At 38.5% G+C, this 20137-nt stretch overlaps 2 protein-coding genes across 4 annotated transcripts; both read left to right on the forward strand.

Moving 5' to 3' along the window:
- The first annotated feature begins 1998 nt into the window (after positions 1 to 1998).
- pin4 (protein (peptidylprolyl cis/trans isomerase) NIMA-interacting, 4 (parvulin)) lies at positions 1999 to 6892 on the forward strand. Of its 3 annotated transcripts, none has more exons than XM_061724959.1 (4): positions 1999 to 2051; positions 4395 to 4462; positions 5899 to 6018; positions 6501 to 6892. In XM_061724959.1, exons 1-4 carry the CDS (start codon positions 2033 to 2035, stop codon positions 6657 to 6659), a joined length of 366 nt encoding a protein of 121 aa, XP_061580943.1. In that variant the 5' UTR covers positions 1999 to 2032; the 3' UTR covers positions 6660 to 6892. The 3 variants fall into 3 exon arrangements, 2 of the variants coding, with proteins under 2 accessions (XP_061580943.1, XP_061580940.1); XM_061724956.1 differs by lacking the exon at positions 1999 to 2051 and adding an exon at positions 3827 to 4217; XR_009782885.1 differs by lacking the exons at positions 1999 to 2051; positions 6501 to 6892 and adding an exon at positions 2058 to 4228 and having other exon boundaries at positions 5899 to 5962.
- A 4595-nt stretch (positions 6893 to 11487) lies between these two features.
- On the forward strand, positions 11488 to 19932 carry faf2 (Fas associated factor family member 2). The gene is made up of 11 exons (XM_061724960.1): positions 11488 to 11616; positions 14076 to 14144; positions 14306 to 14440; positions 15141 to 15217; positions 15304 to 15442; positions 15556 to 15641; positions 15936 to 16027; positions 16666 to 16843; positions 17903 to 18074; positions 18192 to 18335; positions 18707 to 19932. Exons 1-11 carry the CDS (start codon positions 11554 to 11556, stop codon positions 18887 to 18889), a joined length of 1338 nt encoding a protein of 445 aa, XP_061580944.1. The 5' UTR covers positions 11488 to 11553; the 3' UTR covers positions 18890 to 19932.
- The last annotated feature ends 205 nt before the right edge of the window (positions 19933 to 20137 follow it).

Raw genomic sequence — 20137 nt, forward strand, 5'->3', positions numbered from 1 at the left:
GGAAAAGAACAACTGAATACAGTGAACATTTTAAAGCTTTATGACAGAAATGATCACCTGAATAGATGATCTATTGTCCATGTGCTTTATTTGCATAAATGCAAATATTGGTACAGCCAGGTTTAAAAAAAGTGCAAGCCCTCCATTTAGAAATGGTAAGTTATCCACTGTGGTTCAGTCAAAATGAAGTTTCAATCAGAAGTAGTTTCTTTTTAATTCCCCAAAGATCGGTGACCATCTCAGAATTTCTCAAAATGGGTACAGATGTGATCAGGAGGTGTAGGATGAACCATAGTATCATAAATCAGAGCTGCGGTGCCTGTATTCTTGACATGTGGTGTCATGCTTATACAATCTGGCTGTGATTTAAAAAGCGAGAGAAAAAAATTACTTGGCAAAGGTGTTATCAAGAAAAACTGATGTTTATGTGACCATTCACACACAACACTATAATATTAGCCTTTCAATGGCATCCCTAAAAATTTTCACTTTTCAAAACAAAAGTGCATCAAAATGTTGGCGGGATTGTGGTGAAAACCATGCTAATTACAGTCACATCTTCTGGTCCTGTCCTATTCTGAAAACGTATTGGTCATGTATTGGTAAAGAAATCTGTTGTATTTTGAAATTGCACTTAAATATCGATTATGAGTTTGCTTTGTTAGGGAAAATACCAAAAGAGATAGTTAAAACTGAGGAAAAGTACCTTATAAGAATTTTAAATAAAATTTTTTGAAGGATTTGTTAGTTTATTTTAAAAATTTTAAATAAAGAATAACAGCTCCTAAACTCATAACAAAAAACTGGCTTCAGAAATTGAGTCCGGTTTTAGAGAAATTACAAGACTTAATGGAACAAGTAAAAGAAATGGAGCAATTAACATATAAAATCGGAGGAAATCTTCGGATGAGACACATGCTGTGGGCTAAATGGGAGAGCTATATAAAAAATGGGGGTGAAATGCTAAGATAGCATAAAACAAAAGTGTAAATCAAATTTTCACCCGTTTAGAAAATGTTATATTCAGATGAAAACAAAAAATGTTTGGCCTGCAGCTTCCAGCATGACTGGCATGAACGTAGCCCAGATCAAGAAACTACAGTGTCCCAGCAGTGAGGCATGCTGATGGGAGTGAGGTATACATGTTGGAGCGCATACATGTTGAGAGGATGACATGACATGACACCATGAACACTTGTTACTACCCCACAACATTGGCAAACAATGTTACTCCTAGCCTGCATACACTGAACAGAATAGGAACTGCGTCATCATGATAAAGATCCTAAAGAGGAAACAACAGAAAGTCCACATTTGATAGAATAGGGTGTTTTTAGCGAGAAGAAAAGACCAGCTGTAAAAGAGTCGTAGAAGACTGGCAGAACACAATGGGATTAATTTATATACAAAAATAAATAAATAAATGATTCTCAACAGTGCTTAATAAGATAAGATAAGATATTCCTTTATTAGTCCCACAGCGGGGAAATTCGCAGTGTACAGCAGCAAAGGGGATAGTGCAAAACAAGAGGCATCAATAGAAATAGAAATAATAATAATACAATAATAATAACAGAGTATGACACACTATAAACAGTACTGATATATACAATAATAATAATAATAATAATAATAATAATAATAATAATAATAATAATAATAATAATAAATACTGGTATAGAAATAAGATAACAGACGGATATTTACATAATTGCACGTTGTAGTGAATGATATTGCACATTATTTTCCAGAATGTATTTTCCAGTATGTACAGTATATACATTTATTGTCAGGTTGTTATTTATGTATGTGGTCTACTGTAATACTTATGTTGTTTTGAATTTCAAATCAACATATAAGTAAATAATGCATTCTTATCAATTTAGGGGAAAAAATATATAAATAATGTTTCAGTTTCAGCTGTGCGCCGCATGAACTGCGCGGTGACGACAGCAGGGGGCAGTGTGGAGCCAGCGTTTAACCAAAAACTCCAAAGAAGAAGAAACGACCCGAGCGACGCAGCTTCTGACACATGCTAGGAGTGGGAGGAAGTATGTTTAACTGGATAATGAACTTTCTGAACAATAGAAGTATCCAAGTTAAAATAGGCCGGGACATATCTAGAAGATGTGTGGTGGAGAATGGGACCCCCCAGGGGAGCGTGATAAGCCCGCTGCTATTTAACATAATGATAAATGACGTTTTTCTGAATGTCCAGCCGGGGATTGGCAGGTCGTTATTTGCCGACGATGGGAGTTTATGGAAGAGGGGAAAGAATGTGACATTTATAGTGAGGAAAATGCAGGAAGCTGTGGCACAAGTGGAGGAGTGGGGAAGGAAGTGGGGCTTCAGATTCTCTGTGGAGAAAACAAAAGCTATGTTCTTCACTAGAAAGAAAATTGATGAGAATGTGAAGCTGTTGCTGTATGGTAATAGCTTGGAGAGGGTTAAGAGCTTTAAATTTCTGGGTGTGTTTTTTGACACGAGGCTCACATGGAGGGACCATACACGCAAAGTCATAGACAAGTGCAAAAAAGTGCTGAATATGATGAGGTGCTTAGCTGGATTAGAGTGGGGAGCAGATAAAGCATCACTAAGGCAGATCTATGTGTACCTGATAAGATCAAGGATGGAGTATGGAAGCTTGGTGTATGGGTCTGCCTCCAAGTCTGTGCTGGCTGGGCTGGATGTAATCCAAGCTAAAGCGCTGAGGATATGCACAGGAGCAATAAAATCATCTCCGGTGTGCTCCTTGCAAGTTGAGATGGGGGAAATGCCTTTGTACCTGCGGAGAAAACAACTTCAGGCTAATTACTGGGTGAACCTGATGGGTCAAAGGGAAGATCATCCGGTCAGAGTGGCTATGCAGGCAACATGGGAGAGAGGACTGAGGGGGGGGTCTAGTTTTGGATGGACGGGGGAGAGGGTGGCTCGGGAAGTTTTAATTCATGATAAAGAGTTCTGTCCTGTGGTGTTGTGGCCTGTGGTACCTGTATGGGAGCTTCAGGTCCCAATGACTGACCTGAGACTACTGGAAATGAGAGAACAGAATAAGGGAGCAGAATTGGTCAGTGAGTTTCACTGTCATGTAGCCGAGAGGTACAATAGTCATGTATTGGTTTTCACAGATGGGTCTAAAAACCAAGAGACAGGTACTACGGGTGCAGCCTTTACTGTGCTCAGGCAGAATGTTGACTCTTATGTGAGAACTTCTGATTTTTTAAATGTACATACTGTTGAGTTGTATGCAATTTTAATGGCAGTGAGATGGGCAGAACAGCTGATGAACTGTGGAGTGCTGATTTGTTGTGACTCCGTGTCTGCGGTGAAGAGTGTTGGGATGGGGATGTCCAAGGGGCGGAACGACCTGGTATATGAGATACTGATGGCAAACCAGATGGTGAGAAGGAGGGGTGTTGAAGTGGTGCTGATGTGGGTTCCAGCACACTCAGGCATTCGGGGCAATGAAGAAGCAGACGTGTTGGCTAAGAGAGCAGTGAAAAAGGAGAGGGTGGATGCCAACTTAAGCCTGTCTAAGGGTGAAGGGAAGAGCATAGTGTGGAAACAAATCATCGTGGAGTGGCAGAAGGAGTGGGAGGAAGGAAATAAAGGAAGGCATTTGTTTTCAGTAATGGGGAAAGTGACAGATTCAGTGAACACCGGAGGAAGAGGGAGGAGAAAGGAAGAGGTCATTTTCTCCAGGTTAAGGATTGGGCATACTGCTCTTAATAGCACGCTGCACGTCATGGGAAAACATCAAAATGGACTATGCTCCGAGTGTCAAGCACCTGAGACAGTACAAGTACAACATGTGCTTATTTGCTGCAGGAGATACCACAGGGAAAGAGCTGAGCTAGTGGCAGAGCTGCAAGAAGTGGGTGTGAAAGAAGTTACAGTTAGAAGTATTTTGGAAGGGGGATCAAGTGGAAGAGGGAGGCGGAGTTTGTTTAAATTTTTAAATAATACTGGTCTGATGAGGAGAATATGAGTTCCTGAAAGATCCAGAAGATGGCAGCAATGCAACTAACTGGATGCAAGCTGCCGTTAAACCCCAAAGAAGAAGAAGAAGAAGAAGACGCAGCTTCTGCGCATGTTCATCACAACATAGCATTAGCACATGCTATTACAATTTTTATCCTTTTTTCATTCTTGTTGGAATTGCTGAGTCTGTTAATCTAAAATGCCACCAAAAGGTAAAGGTGGCAAAGGCGGGAAAGGTTAGTTTCTTGTGAGTTATTCACTCAAAATGATGTTTTAATGATAGCACACCTGCAGTTCAAGCTGCCACACAAGGAAATAGTTTAATTTAACATTATACTCAGGATGTTTACGAGAAAGGTGTTAAATGTTGCAGTTTCTTCACTAATGATGTGCTGAACGTTATTACTTTGTAGGAGCTGCGTCAGGTGGTGCTGAAGCTGACAAGAAAGAAAAAACAGCAAAAGGAGGCACTTCAGTGAAGGTGATGCTAACACTTTAATCAAAGCAATCCTGCAAAAAGCAGTTCATTTAATTGTAGTGGATCAGAGCAAAAACTCCTTTTTCCTGCATGTCTTTGCACCTCTGTACATAACAGTATGTTTTAGGGAGCAGACTGGGATGGGGCTTGTTTGAAAGGAGTGAAATTGGCTTTTGGTGAGTTGGAGGAAATGCTGCATGATGGGAGATTGGGTTGAGCTAGAGATGGAGATAATGGGCACATCTACTCTGATCTGGGTCTGGGGTGTCATAGAACCCTGGAAATCTTAGGGTTAGACTGCATCAAGGCTAGACCTAGGGCTAGAAAGCCTTTGATCTGCAGCAGACAATATTTTTGTATGTAAATAAAGCTGTTGCTGTCATATGCAGATGAATAAAACCAAAAATGTTTGGACATGAGCAGGTTGTTGCACTGATTGGCTTCATAATTCTTCTTCTCAGTCACAACATATTGTCTGCTTCACACAGCGAACCACACCTGTGACTGAGGGATCACACACAGATGAGTGTTAACAACGGTGTAAATAACAATGCAGAGTCAAAACAGCAAGAACTGCTGACGTTGTTGTCCTTAGTATCATCTGTACTGCAGCCAAAGTCTGTATTTAATACAACTGCAACCGTCTACATCCCCAAGAGGAAAATATTCATAAGAGAAAGCTGCAACTTTGGTTATTTCCCCCCATGTTTTCAGCCTGGTTTCACTCCTACACACATGCCCTGAGGGCATGCTTGGTTTAGTAATCTCTATTTACAAGTTGGTTTTGTTTGAAAACAGTTAAAAAAAATGGGCTATTGTGGACAAATCCTTTCTGAATGAGACATTTTCAATTATTTCAGTAACAGAGTTGTGTTTTACGGAAGATTTTGAGCTTGTAGTTACATGAAAAGTCTGTATCTGATATTGTTGGGATTTTGTTTCTTATTGCTAACTTTTGTGGCCTGATTCTATTGTTGTTGCAGTCAACGATATCTGAGCATGACTGCTCCACTGTTGTTGAATACTTTGGTAATGCCACTCTTCGCAAAGTCTTTGAATATCTTTTATATGTTTTGTCTCCACTTGATGGTTCAGGTGTCACTTTTGGCTGTTTATTTTTTGTGTTTGTGGTTTGGCTGGTGTGCTTTTCCCTCTGGACTATATGTTTTGTTTTTTAAATTATAATTTATTTTAAATACTTGCATCTACAGGGTCTGTAGAACTCAACTTAAAATGCCAATATCTTTTATATTTGAAGTCAAGACATAAAATGAATTTCATTTTCTTTGTCTCATGGATGATTGTCTTTAAATATTTCAGAAATATTTGACTACGTTAACATAACTGATGTCTACAGTGATACTAATTAAGCTGCAGGATACAATGTTAATACTGCCAACTTCTGACAGTCCTTCTGTGATTTCCTTTTTAACCTTCAGGTTCGACATATCCTCTGTGAAAAACATGGAAAATGTATGGAGGCAATGGAGAAGCTGAAGGCTGGAGTCCGATTCAGTGAAGTAGCATCCCAGTACAGTGAAGACAAAGCTCGACAAGGAGTAAGCATGTGGATTTATAATCATTTGTGCCGTTTCTTTCTTTTTTTTCTCTCTCTCTCGCAGTTTTCACTCTTTCATTGCTTGATTTAAATCTGTCCCGGTTCAGATGAACCATATGTGGTTCCTGCAGTGAAAAAACAGCACAACGAAGTTTCTATATTTGTAACTATATCCAGTAAAATGTTTCTTAAGGCTCGAGAAGTTGAGTTTAACTTACAGGTGTAATAACCAGTTGTTGTGGGTGAGAAAATTATTTCCGAGGAAACAATTTGAGGGTTTTGTCACAGTTATCTCCTCTCCTATGTGTTCCAGCCTGCACACTCACTCTGCTGCTCTCGGCTTCTGTGGAAACGAAACTGACTTTAGAACATTCAATCAGTATTTCACCTATTAGAAAGTTTAAGAGGCCAATTCCCATATTTAACTCATATTATTAGGTTGATATTGTGCATTTGTCCTCATTAATCTTATTTTCATGACAGGGGGATCTGGGATGGATGACGCGAGGGTCGATGGTCGGACCTTTCCAGGACGCAGCGTTTGCGCTATCCATCAGCACCATGGATAAACCGGTCTACACAGACCCGCCTGTCAAGACAAAGTTTGGGTATCACATCATTATGGTTGAGGGGAAAAAGTAGCACAAGACAAACAGATTCACCTGTATGCTCTGGTGGGACTTTCTAAAGTTTTCTGTTTACATTGTTAAAAATGTATGATCTTGATTCCGCTTTAAGTACATGCTGAGGGAAAATTCTCCAAATGAAAATGTACATTTACAGGACTTGTCTTTGCCGTTTGATCACACATTTGGGGAAGTCAGCAACCACAAAATAGCCAAATAAATGCATTTTCTGAAAAGTAAAACCTGGAACGTTGGTTTGTGTCTGAATGAGAGCAAAAAAATAAAATTGTTATCACATTATTGCTTTTAGGAATTTCAGCAAGGATGAAGGAATAACCGTTGTCTCTTAACTTTTCAGATTTTAGTTAATAAAAGATCCTCAGATCACTATTGTGTAAAACAAAATGAGAAGCAGAAAGATTCAAATGTAGACTTTTTTTTTTTAGTAAAACCTGTTACTTTATTTTATCTACATGGTGCCGTGCATGAGTTTGACTCCTGACATGTATTTTGCTGTAATAGCCTAACCGAATAGTTTAACTACTGTACTGTTTTATTTCATTCAAACAGAATTTAAGAAATGGTTAAAAGATCCAATATTTAGATATATTTTACAAAGACAGTAAACACAAAGAGCCAAAACTGAACACCTTCTATGCATTCACCTACACCCCCGCACTAACTGAAGGATAACTTATAGACTTATAGACTTTTTGTAAATGATGTCTTTACACTGATTCGCTTCATGCTTTTTCTTCTGAGTCACAACATATTTTCTGCTTCACTCAGCCAGTCACAACTATTACTGGAAGATCACACACGTATGAGTGTTAACAACGGTGTAGTCAACAATGCGGAGTCATGACAACAAGAACTGCTGCCTTTGTTGTCTTTGGTATCAGCTGTATTTAATACAACTGCAACCGTCTACATGCGCAAGAGGAAAATATTTATAAGTGAAAGCTGCAACTTCAGTTATTTCCACTCATGTTTTCAGCCTGGTTTCGGTCTTACACACACATGCCCTGAGTGGCTGAGAGTTGTGCATTTATAGGTTGGTTTTGTATAAATAAAAATAACAATTGGGCTAATGAGAACAGAGACTTTATGAATGAGACATTTTCAGTCATTCCAAGTGACAGCAATTAAAATAATTACTTAGAGCCTCAGATCAGTATTGTGTAAAACAAAATCCGCAGTTTTTTCCTGAAACCTTTACTTTAAATTCTGTGGCAAATATGAAAAAGCTGTGTTCTTTTAAGTGAGAATCTGGTGAAACTTGGGTACTGAAGTGGAATTATTATCAGACTTTTAGTTGTGTATTTTTAATCAAGGCACCCCCTTCATGAGACTGTCAGAGCCCTGGAGAGCTCCATCAGCGACCGGCTTCGTCACCCGCAATGAGTCACTGAGAGGCATGGCAGGTCCTTCCTCCCTGCTGCCATCAGGCTCCACAGCCAGGCCTGCTCACAGTAGCAACGGACAATAACAAGATGCAATATCTGTCTACATCATACACATCCTACCTGCTTCTTTTGCACCGTTTTTTCTTCCTTTCCTGTACTGCACTACTTTCTATTTTTCATTCCAATGTATATACTGTTTATATTTTGTAATTATATATTTTTTTACTTTTTTTTTTTTACCCTTTCTGCATGTGTGTGCACTGCTGCTGCACAAAGCGAATTCCCTCACTGAGGGAGGAATGAAGGACTGAATGGTCTTGGACCAAAATACATGGTTGATCTGTTAGTTCCTATGAAGCTCCCAGACCCCTGAGGTTCATCTGGATCTGGTTTGTTGTGGTTCCCAAGAACCAGAACCAAGCAAGGTGAGGCAGCGTTCAGTTATTCTGCTCCTCACCGGTGGAACAAACCTGAGGTCTGTTCAAATGGTCACCTCCTTTAAATCAGGCCTAAAAACATTACTGTTTACTGAAGCTTACTCTTAAATTAAATACTTACCTGCTGTACTCGATTGCCCTTACTTTTTAACAACAACTATCATTTTATTTGTTATTTACTGTTTTATTGTGTCTTACCGCTTTAAATGTTAATGTAAAGTACTTTGAAGTACCCTGTGTTGAATTTTGCTATACAAATAAACCTGCCATGCCTTTTAAATAGTATATATGTTAATAAGAGCCATTTGTCTATAACTGTTTGTAACTATTTAAATCTGGGTTCAGTGAGCTAACAAAAAACAAAAACACATTCCCTATCTGGCATGTTCATACTTGGCCAATAAAGCTTCTTCTATTCAAGGCACAAGTACAGTATTTCACTATAGGGTCTGAATAAACCTATACTTTATAACCGCTAGATGGCGCTGTCTCTCAAATCAATTATAAATACATTTACTTTAAGTATTGTATTATATCTAAGTTTTATGCGTAATTTACAAAAGAAAATGCATTGCTCGTGGCAGACACAGTGAGGATGATCGAACATGAAACGCAGTAATTTTGGGGTAGATGCTCGGCTCATGTTTGTTTTGGATTTAAAAATACGGGAAACCAGCCCAACCGAGGTCCATTATTACATTTTAAAACAGATTTACAACAAATCTAAAATAACTACCTATGTGCTCAGAATCTGATAGGCCGACCTTTGTTGATTGAAATGCTGTGGACATTCCTATTTATGTAATCCCTATAATAGAGCCTAAATTAAAACACAAAGGGGAATTAAAGCACATTTATTTATTTTAAATATTTTCAGTTTATATACACATTGATTGTCTTCAAGTGAAACATTTACATTTTCTTTTAATTTGTCATTTTCACTCATGTGGCTCTCTGGCATTCACTGACTGATGATACAGACGCATGTTTCTGTGACCTGTCCTGCTCATATTTAGGAAAGTAAATTCTCATTTCCCATTTTTAGAGATATTAACACGAAGTATTCGCTTTTTTGGCAGAAATGTTTCTCTCTCCTTACATCCATCCATCTCTGATTTGTTTTTCCGAGTTTGTTCCGTTTTTATTAATAGATCCATGATTTGTTCCTGTTGTCGCCACTAAGCTCGCGAGAATTGCCACACGGGGTACAGCAGGTTGCAGTTCTCGCGAGACCAGTGGTAATTCAGTTTGCAGTTTGATTGATTGATTGATTGAAATCTTTTTTTCGAGCATATTAATTATAAAAAGAAAAGACAATTATACAAAATATCAGAAATGAATACAATGAGGTCCTACCCCTTGTTTCTTTTTCAATTTTGCTTGAATACAACATAAAAATACATATAAATAAAATATCACAGAAAGCTTTACTTTATAAAAAAATATGCCTGTTATTACATTATAAAATAGTGTATTATATATATATATATATATATATACTTATACTTATATACTTATATATACTTATATATATATATATATATATATATATATATATATATATATACATATATATCTTATCATAAACAATATAATCAATACTATATATATCATTTTATATACGTACCTATATACTACCTCATGTCTCCTCTTCCCTGTATTTGGCAAAAATATTTTCTTTGAATTTGCTTTTGAACCTGTAGATGGTTGGACATTGTTTCAGCTCCTTACTCAGACTGTTCCATAGCCTCACTCCACTGTTTGAAATGCAAAATGTTTTGCTTGTAGTTCTACATGTCTTTAATTTAAAATTAATTGGTTCCCTTAATTTATATCTCCTCTGTCTTTCCTGAAACATTTGCTGTATTTGTCCGGGTAAAGAGTTATTTCCGGCTTTGTAATTATTTGTCCAGTCCTTAACTCTGCAATATTGAACAATTTTATTATTTTGGATTTAATGAATAATGGATTGGTGTGTTCTAGATAACCGGCATTGTGCATAATTCTGCTAGCTCTTTTTTGGTTCCAAAGTACTTTTATATAAGTATTGCCTATTATTTTGTCATTTATTATCACCCCTAAGTTTAAAAATTATTATGTTATAAAACGGGAAATTTACTAGAAAATACTAATACGGGAGGACTGTGGGAAAGAGTGGTAAAATACGGTAGTTTCCCGGCCAAAACGTAGTCCATGGGCCAGAGCCCAAAATTTCACTTGTCAGTACCACTCAAGGTGACCAAACTTGCTTAAAATTTTTTAAAATATCCATGTCTATAGATGATATTTTGGTATGATAACCCTTCCTGAGTGGCAGCTGTATCATAGTTATCAGCTCATAAATGTACCCACCCCCTTCAGAAAATTACATTTTAGATGCTGGTGCATATCCTGGTTAAGACTCATGTACAGGATATCTGTCAATGTTTCACAATATTGTCTTTGGTATCATTTTAAAGGGGACCTTTAAAAGCATTCATTCAAGCTAAGATGTGATACATTTCCTGAATCCGTATGGTCCTGTGAGTATTCCAATTTTTGTATTTTGTGTCTCTGTTGTTCCTAGATGACACAGGGATAAAAAATACTATAACATTTAGGCGGAAATTGTGTAAAAATGTGTGTTGTTTATAGTTTAAAGAGCTGCAGTGAACTCTATGTTGGTCAGAAATATTCACATCTTAGCTTGAATGAATGCTTAAAATTATACCAAAGACAATATTGTGAAACATCAACAGATATCCTGAGTCTAAACCAGGATATGCACCAGCATCTAAAATGTAATTTTCTGAACTTCATGAGCTGATAACTATGATCCAGCTGCCACTCAGGAAGGGTTATCATACCAAAATATCATCTATAGACATAGATATTTTCAAAAATTATAAGCAAGTTTTGTCACCTTGAGTGGTACTGATATCTGGCCTGGCCCATGACAGGAATGGTGATGGCCGTGTCAGTGCAGCGTCCGCGCCGCCAGGGGGCGCTCGCTCCCGGGACCGGGGCCGCCGCTACCGGGACAAGACGGGGACGTCGCTGCGCCTCGGCGGCTGGTTGGCGAGGTAAGATGGCGGCGCCAGAGGAGCCAGAGTTATCCCAGGCGCAGACCGAGAAACTCCTCCAGTTCCAGGTGAGACGGCTGAAGTTTGGCACCAACACGCGTCCACTTGAAGCGCCTTCTGTATAAGCAGCAGGGAAAAACCGGCGACGAGCTTCACCTTCTTCACGGTCAACTCGAGCCAGAGCCGCTAGCAGAGCCGGCTAAGCTACTCCACTAGTTAACGTGGTCGTGACTGAGCTAGAAACGCTCAAAAGGAAACATTTGGCGTATTTCTCGTCTACTCATACTGGATATAGTTTGTAAATCAGCATCAGCCGCGCTGCGTCTTTTCTGGATAAGTGTCAGGTTGGACTGGGTTTCCTCCCTGTAGCACAGCTGTCATCCTGAACCTGAAGTTTACACTAAACACTGCTTTAGCAGGGCACAATCATTACAATTAACTATGTTTTACACCTCTCTCTGGTGTGGTTTGATCAATACGCAGTTTGTTAGTCAACAGAATAATTTAACTTGATGTTTAACGCCATTGTCTGTGAGTGGATTGTTCTGTTTGCATTGTCACGTCCAGTTGGGATTACATTATGTCAAACGAGATGCTTTATTAATACTGTTTTGTCTTTATTTCAAATTAGTTCTGAGTCCCAGTTAGACTTTATGATCGTCTGTTTGTTTGTTTATTTCGATCATTTCAGAAATAAGAATTCAAATACAAAAGAAAACAACAAATAAAGATAAGACAAGATATCCTTTATTTTCTCCCTCAGTGGGGAAACTTATTTTGTTGTCAGCAGTAACTTAACACACACATGGGGAGGGGTAAAAAGACTGAAAAGTCAGAAATAAAAAATATATAAACAATACAAAAAGATACATATAAAGTATGTATAATCACAGAATATGAACAGTATATACAGTTGTTTGAAAGAAGAAACAGTGCAGAAAAAGCAGGTGGAGTGTTGTGAGGTAGATTGGCAGATATTGCACATCTTATATTATTGCACATATTATATTATTGCACATATTATTGGGTTATTAATAAGGTTATTAAACCTTGAAGTTAATGCTAATATTGCATTAGACAAAAATATATAAAGAAAAAAAGACCAAAAAGGTGTAGGCTGAAGCTTAGCTTATTACCCTTTTATAATCAATTTCTGTCAGCTCCTACAGATACTGATACAGAGCAGTAAATCAATTAAAAGAAAAACATTTCATATACTTTTTGTATATTGAAAAAAATCAATATACTGCCTAGGCTACTACTTCTATTGAAGTTCTATTGAACTTACATAAACACATACAATATGATCCTACTTAATTGGCATCTTGTTCTTCAATATTTGGTATGTACTGGACTCTTTAATTTCCATTTCCAAAACATCCCACAGATTAACCCCATAACCTGAAACACGTCTATGTTTGACTTCTGTTATGTTCTTTGTTTTTGTGAACATACAGCTTCCTCTCAGTTCATATACACTTAGTCTTTGCTGAAACAGCTTCTGGATACAGTGTGGTAACATATTATTATAAGCCTTGTACATCAACAGTGATATTTTGAAATCAGCAAGTTCATTACATTTGAGCATCTGACAATTAATAAACAATTTATTCGTTGGTTCACGATAATCAGCTCTGTTGATAACTCTGATTGCTCTTTTTTTGGAGCAAAATAATTGGATTTATGATTCCCCCAAATCTCCACACAGTAAGTAATGTATGGTAGTATGAGATATCGTATGAAGCTACACAATATTATATCACCTAACAAGGATGTTTCATCTATTTATTTCTTTTGTGGACCAATTTGGGCACTTGTTTCCAAACAAAGTACCCGTGAAGTCCTTACATTGAGTCAGTTACTATGATTTCATGTAAATATTTTTATTTTTTTCATAAGTTGCCTGTCAGATTTTGAAGATGGTTGACTAAAACTGTCAAGATGAATTGTTAATGTTATCCAAACATATCTAAGCATAAAACTGTTGTGTTTGGTAATCCCTGCTTTAGGGTGGCTTGATGGTTAGTACTCCCAGCAGTCTTTGAGTTTGCACGTTCTCCCAATGCTTCTGGGAGTTTGTGCAATTCTGCTTCCCAGAGTTCAAAAACATCAATGTCAGGATGATTGTTGATTCTAAATTGCCTGTGGGAGTAGGTGTGAGGATGTGTGGTTGTTTGTCTAGATGTAGCCCAGCAATGGACTGGTGACATCTTTGGTGTACATACCCCCGCCTTCATTATGAAGAGAAGTGGGGTGGGCTCCGGCAACCCCTGTGACTCTGAATGTGATTAAGATGATACAGGAGATGGATGGATGGATGGATGGGTGGATGGTTGGATGGATGGTTGGTAATCCCTGCCATGATATTAAGAATGAAAAACAGTCCTTGGTAACAGGATCTGGTGTTACACTGGTCACATCAGACCGGCAGTTTTAGCAGAAAAAAAAAGATTAATTTTAAACCAGATTTTCCACTTTCATGAGTAACAACAGATCCTCTGTGTCACTTTCTGTTCATGTCTAACAGGACTTAACTGGTTTGGAGTCAATGGACCAATGCCGTCGAACATTAGAGCAACACAATTGGAACATAGAGGTAAAGTCACATGACAAAAGGAGATATGTGTGTTTGCTGTATCAAGATTATCTTCACATGTGGATTCTGTAAACTCTGATGGCCTGATGGTCATCGCTTGCTCTTTGTTTTTAGTTTATATAAAGAGCGGAGTATGACATGCTTGGATCTCTGTGTTTCAGGCTGCAGTGCAAGACAGACTTAACGAGCAAGAAGGAGTTCCCAGTGTGTTTAATCCTCCACCATCCAGACCACTTCAAGTCAATACAGCAGACCATAGAGTATATAGTTACATCGTCTCAAGGCCACAGCCCAGGGTCGGTCTGTTTTCATATCATGTTTTAAAACAGGATACTGCATTCCAGTTCAAAAGTTTGGAAAACTGTTACAACTGTTGCTTGTGCTTCATCCATAGACATTTCTAGCTGTTCTATGTCTGTTACCGTATTTGATTTTCCTGTAACTGATTTTACTCCATATTCTGGTCTCGCATAACAATTTGACTATATATTACTTTGAAAACTCACCCTAGAGAAGTGGCCAGCCATACCTATTAACTTTGTGAAAATTTCCTCTCATGAATTGCGTCTGGTACCCCACCCATCACAATTATTTCCACTGGTACTGAATGTAGTGAAGCACTTGTTACCGGGCAGGCTTAATGCAATAATTCATACAGGAGATTCAAGGAGAATCAATCATTAGAACAACCAATTTTAGTAATGCCTTGAATCTAACATACATTTTTCTGCAGTGAGTGGTTTTCTGGCGTTCCTACTCCACCGTGCACCATTTTATGTTTTTTATTTTGTAATAGTAATCTGTTGTCTGGGTTACTCCCCCCTGAAAATCTAAGTTTAATCCAGAGAAATCAGAGGAAAATAATTAGGGTGGCTGGCTTTTTTTTTGATTGTTTATAATATGATTTTAAAATCTGCGTATACCTTTTTGTATCTTGGAATCTTCTTTTTTTCTGCTGAGGAAGTTATAATAAAATGCAGTTGTGCTGTTTTTCAGGGATTACTAGGATGGAGTTACTACTTGATAATGCTACCATTCAGATTTACATATTACACACTTCTGGACATATTCAGGTAAAGTATGTGAAGTATAGTGATTTGTATTTGTCATTGCTTGATACATGAAGACAATTGACTTTTCCTTTTTTTTTTTCTCCAAGGTTTGCCGTGCGTTTTATTAGGCCAGATCCACGTGGACGTGTGACAGACCCCGTCGGAGATGTTGTGTCTTTCATTCACAGTTTTGAGGAGAAGTACGGTCGGTCACACCCTGTGTTTTACCAGGGGACATACAGCCAGGTGAGGGGATGCAAAGAGAAACGCATTGTTTTGCTGCTGTTCTGTAGAAATTGAGCTAGGTGAAACTGAAGTATTTTATATCGCCTTGTCTTTTATTTTACTATGTTATGTAGGCACTGAATGATGCCAAACGGGAGCTCCGCTACCTATTAGTGTACCTTCATGGAGAAGATCATCAAGACACAGATCAGTTTTGCCGGTAAATTATTGGCTTTTGTTTCCATGTCAACTGTTACACTATCCCATACTGTCATTGTCTGTGTCATACAATTAGAGTATTAAAGGGGATGCCTGCTTGGCTTTGCTGCATTCTTTTAATAGCACATAAAATCTTTACTTATTGAAAATATATATATTATATATATATATATATATATATATATATATATATATATGTATATATGTGTCTATGTGTGTGTGTTTAAAAGCCTGCACTCATAAGAGGTTTTAGAGTAAAAGTATTAATGCATCTGCCTGATGTGTTGCTTCTTAGCTCTACGTTATGTACAGAAGAGGTCACGACCTTCATCAACACACGAATGCTTTTTTGGGCATGTTCGACCAGCAAGCCAGAGGGCTATAGAGGTATGATTATTATTTATCTGCTGTTGGTAAGCTATCTGTTTAACGTGTCATAGATTATCATAGGTGCTTTATCACCTGCACGCATCAACATGTTATTTGTACTTGTACTTTAAAAACATGTTCAAGGATTTTTAACTTTGATGTGCCATTTCTTGAATCAAGAAAAAATGAGCAAGAATCTAGAGGCTGGTTATCTGAATAATTAATAACCAGCTATAATACAGTTCTAATTGTAAACATCTGTTGCCGTGTTAACCCATACAGGCAGTCTTGTATCCCCAGTTTGTGTTCGACTGTAAGACCCTTATCACCCTCAAGCACATATAAATATGCATATGCAATATGCAAAAATGCATACTTTGTGTGGAAACCTCGATAAAGAATAATAATCGGGGAGTTTTCTAAGTAGGACATTGTTTTTAGACGGAAAGAAAAGCTCGTTCTAGGTGTTTTGAATAGTTTTGACATAATTAATGAGCATTATTGCATGGAGGTGGTACTACCATTTTCAAAACTGTATTTTATAAAAATTTCTGAGGCAGCAAGTGCTTTAAAGCAGAGAAACATATCGTAGCACTGTTGAAATGTTCTGACTTGACAATATATCTTTTTAACTGTGTGAAATGCTGGTTTGTTAGTGTCTCAAGCATTGCGAGAGAACACCTATCCATTCCTGGCTATGATCATGCTGAAGGACCGCAAGATGACTGTGGTGGGCCGACTGGAGGGTCTCATTCAGCCAGAAGACCTCATCAATCAGCTCACCTTCATCATGGAGGCCAACCAAACATATCTGATGTCAGAGCGCCTTGAACGGTACAGCAAATCGTTCCTTCTCTTGAATCAATATCTTTACATTTTGCATGTTGTGATGGTATTGTAACTGTGTTGTGCTGTTCTGTTCTCCTTTTATTCTCATTGTTGGCATTAAAATGTCTTCAAACTAGCAAGCTCTTACAAAGCAGACTGTTAAATAAAACATGAGTAGTGAGGGGGCAAAGACTGGGTGGCGTGGCCTCATGGTGCGCTATTGTGACGTGGACATTGGGGAAACACTGGGCAGATATATTGATCCCTGCTCAGAGTAGAGCAGACATTGAGAGTTTAAGTGCTCAGAGCCAAAAGTCAAGAGAAACTTAATCTCACATTCCTCCTTTCTGACGTCCAGAGGAGCTTTAAGAATCACATCATGCACATCTCTATTACTCTGGTCACAGCGTCAGGAACTATTTTATGAGAGGCTGTGGGGGGTAATGCCGTCCATGTCTGTGTAAGAAGAAGGGGACAGTGGACCTAAAGATGGGTTATCTGTCAAGTGTTTCAACCCCCCCTTGACTCTATGTTGAGAGGCCAAAGAAAAAGGTTTAGGTTAAATTAATATTTACAAAAGAAGAGCTTTCTTCTTTGAACTGATACTCTACTATGTGTAATCTTAAGTTAGTACAAAAAGCTTTCTATAATCAGGGGTGCACACAAGCCGGTACTCGAGGGCTAGTCTACTGCACGTTTTAGATGTTTCCCTGTCTTCAACACACCTGATTGTAATCTCTGGTCGTCATCAACATGTCATCAAGGTTTACACAACTCTGCTGGTGACACAGCCTTGTCTATCAGGGTTGTGTTGAGGCAGGGAAACATTTAAAACGTGCAGTAGACTGGCCCTCGAGTCCCGGCTTGTGTGCACCCCCGTCTATAATGTAAAGTTCAAGTAAATCCTTCCTCCAATCTCACCCCGCCACAAATGAAATTACACAAATTTGAAAATCTCCCTCAATAATTTGATGGCGTGTGTGTTTACTTGAGTAATTTTCTTCCTCTTAGTGTCCAAGAATAAATATTGAGTAAGACGGGTAAAAAGTAAAGCTTTCATTTCAGGGAGGAGAGGAACCAGACCCAAGTGCTCAGGGCGCAGCAGGATGAGGCCTATCTCGCCTCCCTTCGTGCAGACCAGGAAAAGGAGAGAAAGAAAAGGGAGGAGGAGGAGCAGAAGAGGCAAGAGGAGGAGAAGGTCATGCAGAGTGCTCTTGCCGAGGAGCGGAGGCGAAGGGTGAGTTTTATTTTCCACTTGTGTTGTACTGACTGTTGGGCACATGGTGGGTGGGCAGGGGTCTCCTAATAAAGACAACATTTCACTGGTGATTTACCCTCCTGCTTGTGACTCCAGACACTTGAAGAAGAGAAGGAGAGGAAGTCGGAGTGTGTTCCTCCAGAACCACCTGCAGATGATCCAGAAAGCGTCAAAATAGTGTTTAAGCTGCCCAATGACACTCGGGTGGAGAGACGATTCCTGTTCAGCCAGTCTCTGGCGGTGAGTACCTCTTTCATTGTGACTCTACATGCTGAAAATAGGCTTGTTTTTCTGTAGCTGGAACAAGGAAATTGGATACGATTGTTGTATTTGAACGTAGATCGTCTCTCGAAACAAAGCTTTGACAGCAAGGTGTCAGGTTTTTAAACAGCAAACATGCACTTTATAGTAGTAATGAACACAAGGGATGACGTAAAAACAAAACATATGATCCGTGCCTTCATATATTACACAATAAGATCACATTTTCTGATTTTCTTTTTAAGATGGCCAAAAGTGTCACCATATAGTCTTTATGTCTAGAAAACATTGTTACTTTTAGTTGTTTGCTTTTTCACCCCGTTTTTTTTTTTTGTTTTTTCCCTCCGCAGGTAATATACGACTTCCTTTTCTCTTTGAAAGAGACTCCAGAGAAGTTTCAGATAGTTACAAACTTCCCTCGCAGAGTCTTGCCCTGCCTTCCAACCGAAGAGCAGCCCAACCCACCCACACTGAAAGAGGCGGGACTCAGCCGCTCCGAGGTCCTTTTTGTTCAGGACCTTACGGACGATTAACTGATGACGTACCTCTTCCACCTGGAAACTAATTTTCCTCTGACACTCTCCCACCTTTTTTTTTCTTTTTTGTTGTTTTTTTTTCATATTTTGTTAAATGGCCATTATGAATAAGGGATCATCAAGATAAAATTGTAACCTGGAAAAATTAAACCACCCAGCATCCAGTCCTTGTTCAGTTGTGTTTACAGGGTTCCCAATAGCCTGGAAAGTCTTGAATTTTATCAAATAAATATTTCTTGAAGTCCTTCCTTGAACTCATCTTTATATGTGGAAGAAGTTTGTTTTCCATTGTTTGTTTTAGCTACCAGTTCATTTGTAACTCCGGCAGCAGTGGATTAATCAGCTGCTGGAAACGATAGCACTGCTTTGTTCAGAACCATATCCTAAATTAGTCGTCTGGTCTGCTGGGGAAGACCGGTTGTATTAATAACTGCTCATGTACCGGACAGCATGGAGAAGTAAGGATTTCTTTGATAGAGTGAATGCCATTGCCATTTTTCCTACCTGAGAGTCCTATTTTTTCCCCAATTAAACACACTTAATTCCTTTTGCCTAAAGCTTCCATTTTGTCCACAGTTACAAAGCACAACAATAGTCGTCGAGGATGAGTTTAGTGCTGCTGTGATTGTTTATCCATGTGGTGTGGAGAGAAATGGGCTTCGGGGAGCAGGATCTTGGATTTAGATGTTATGTGGGAACCCTGTTTTGAGCGAGCCATTTACCTGTACATACGTTAAAATATTTAAAAATTCCCAAATTGACCTTACTTACTGTTTTTATTTTTGACTTATCTGTGTCATAAAATGACCAAATGCAGGTTTGTTACTATGTAAAGCAGACTGCCTCAAGCTCTTGAAGTTCAAACATACAATGTTTTAACAGGCCACAGCTTTTACATGTGGCTGTATCTAGTATAGTAGTCTGCCCATAGTGTGCCTGTGGTTACTTATAGATGCCTGTTTTGCCTGTAACATCTGAATGGGCTCACATAAAGATGTAATTTTCCAACTATTAAAATTAAAAACGTTTTAAAAACCTGGGTTTATTGAGAGTGTACAGCACTTCCTTTTTCGGGGTCAGGTTTTGTGAATAAGTGAACTATAAGGAGATGCGTTATACTGTTGACTGTTTGAGTTAAACATGGCTGTAAACATTAACTTTTTAGCAGTGGTGGACAGTAACGGAGTAAATTTACTTGAGTACTGTACTTAAGTACATATCCAGAGGATTTGTACTTTACTTGAG

This window comes from Cololabis saira, chromosome 7, assembly GCF_033807715.1.
Source record: "Cololabis saira isolate AMF1-May2022 chromosome 7, fColSai1.1, whole genome shotgun sequence".
NCBI lineage: Eukaryota > Metazoa > Chordata > Actinopteri > Beloniformes > Belonidae > Cololabis > Cololabis saira.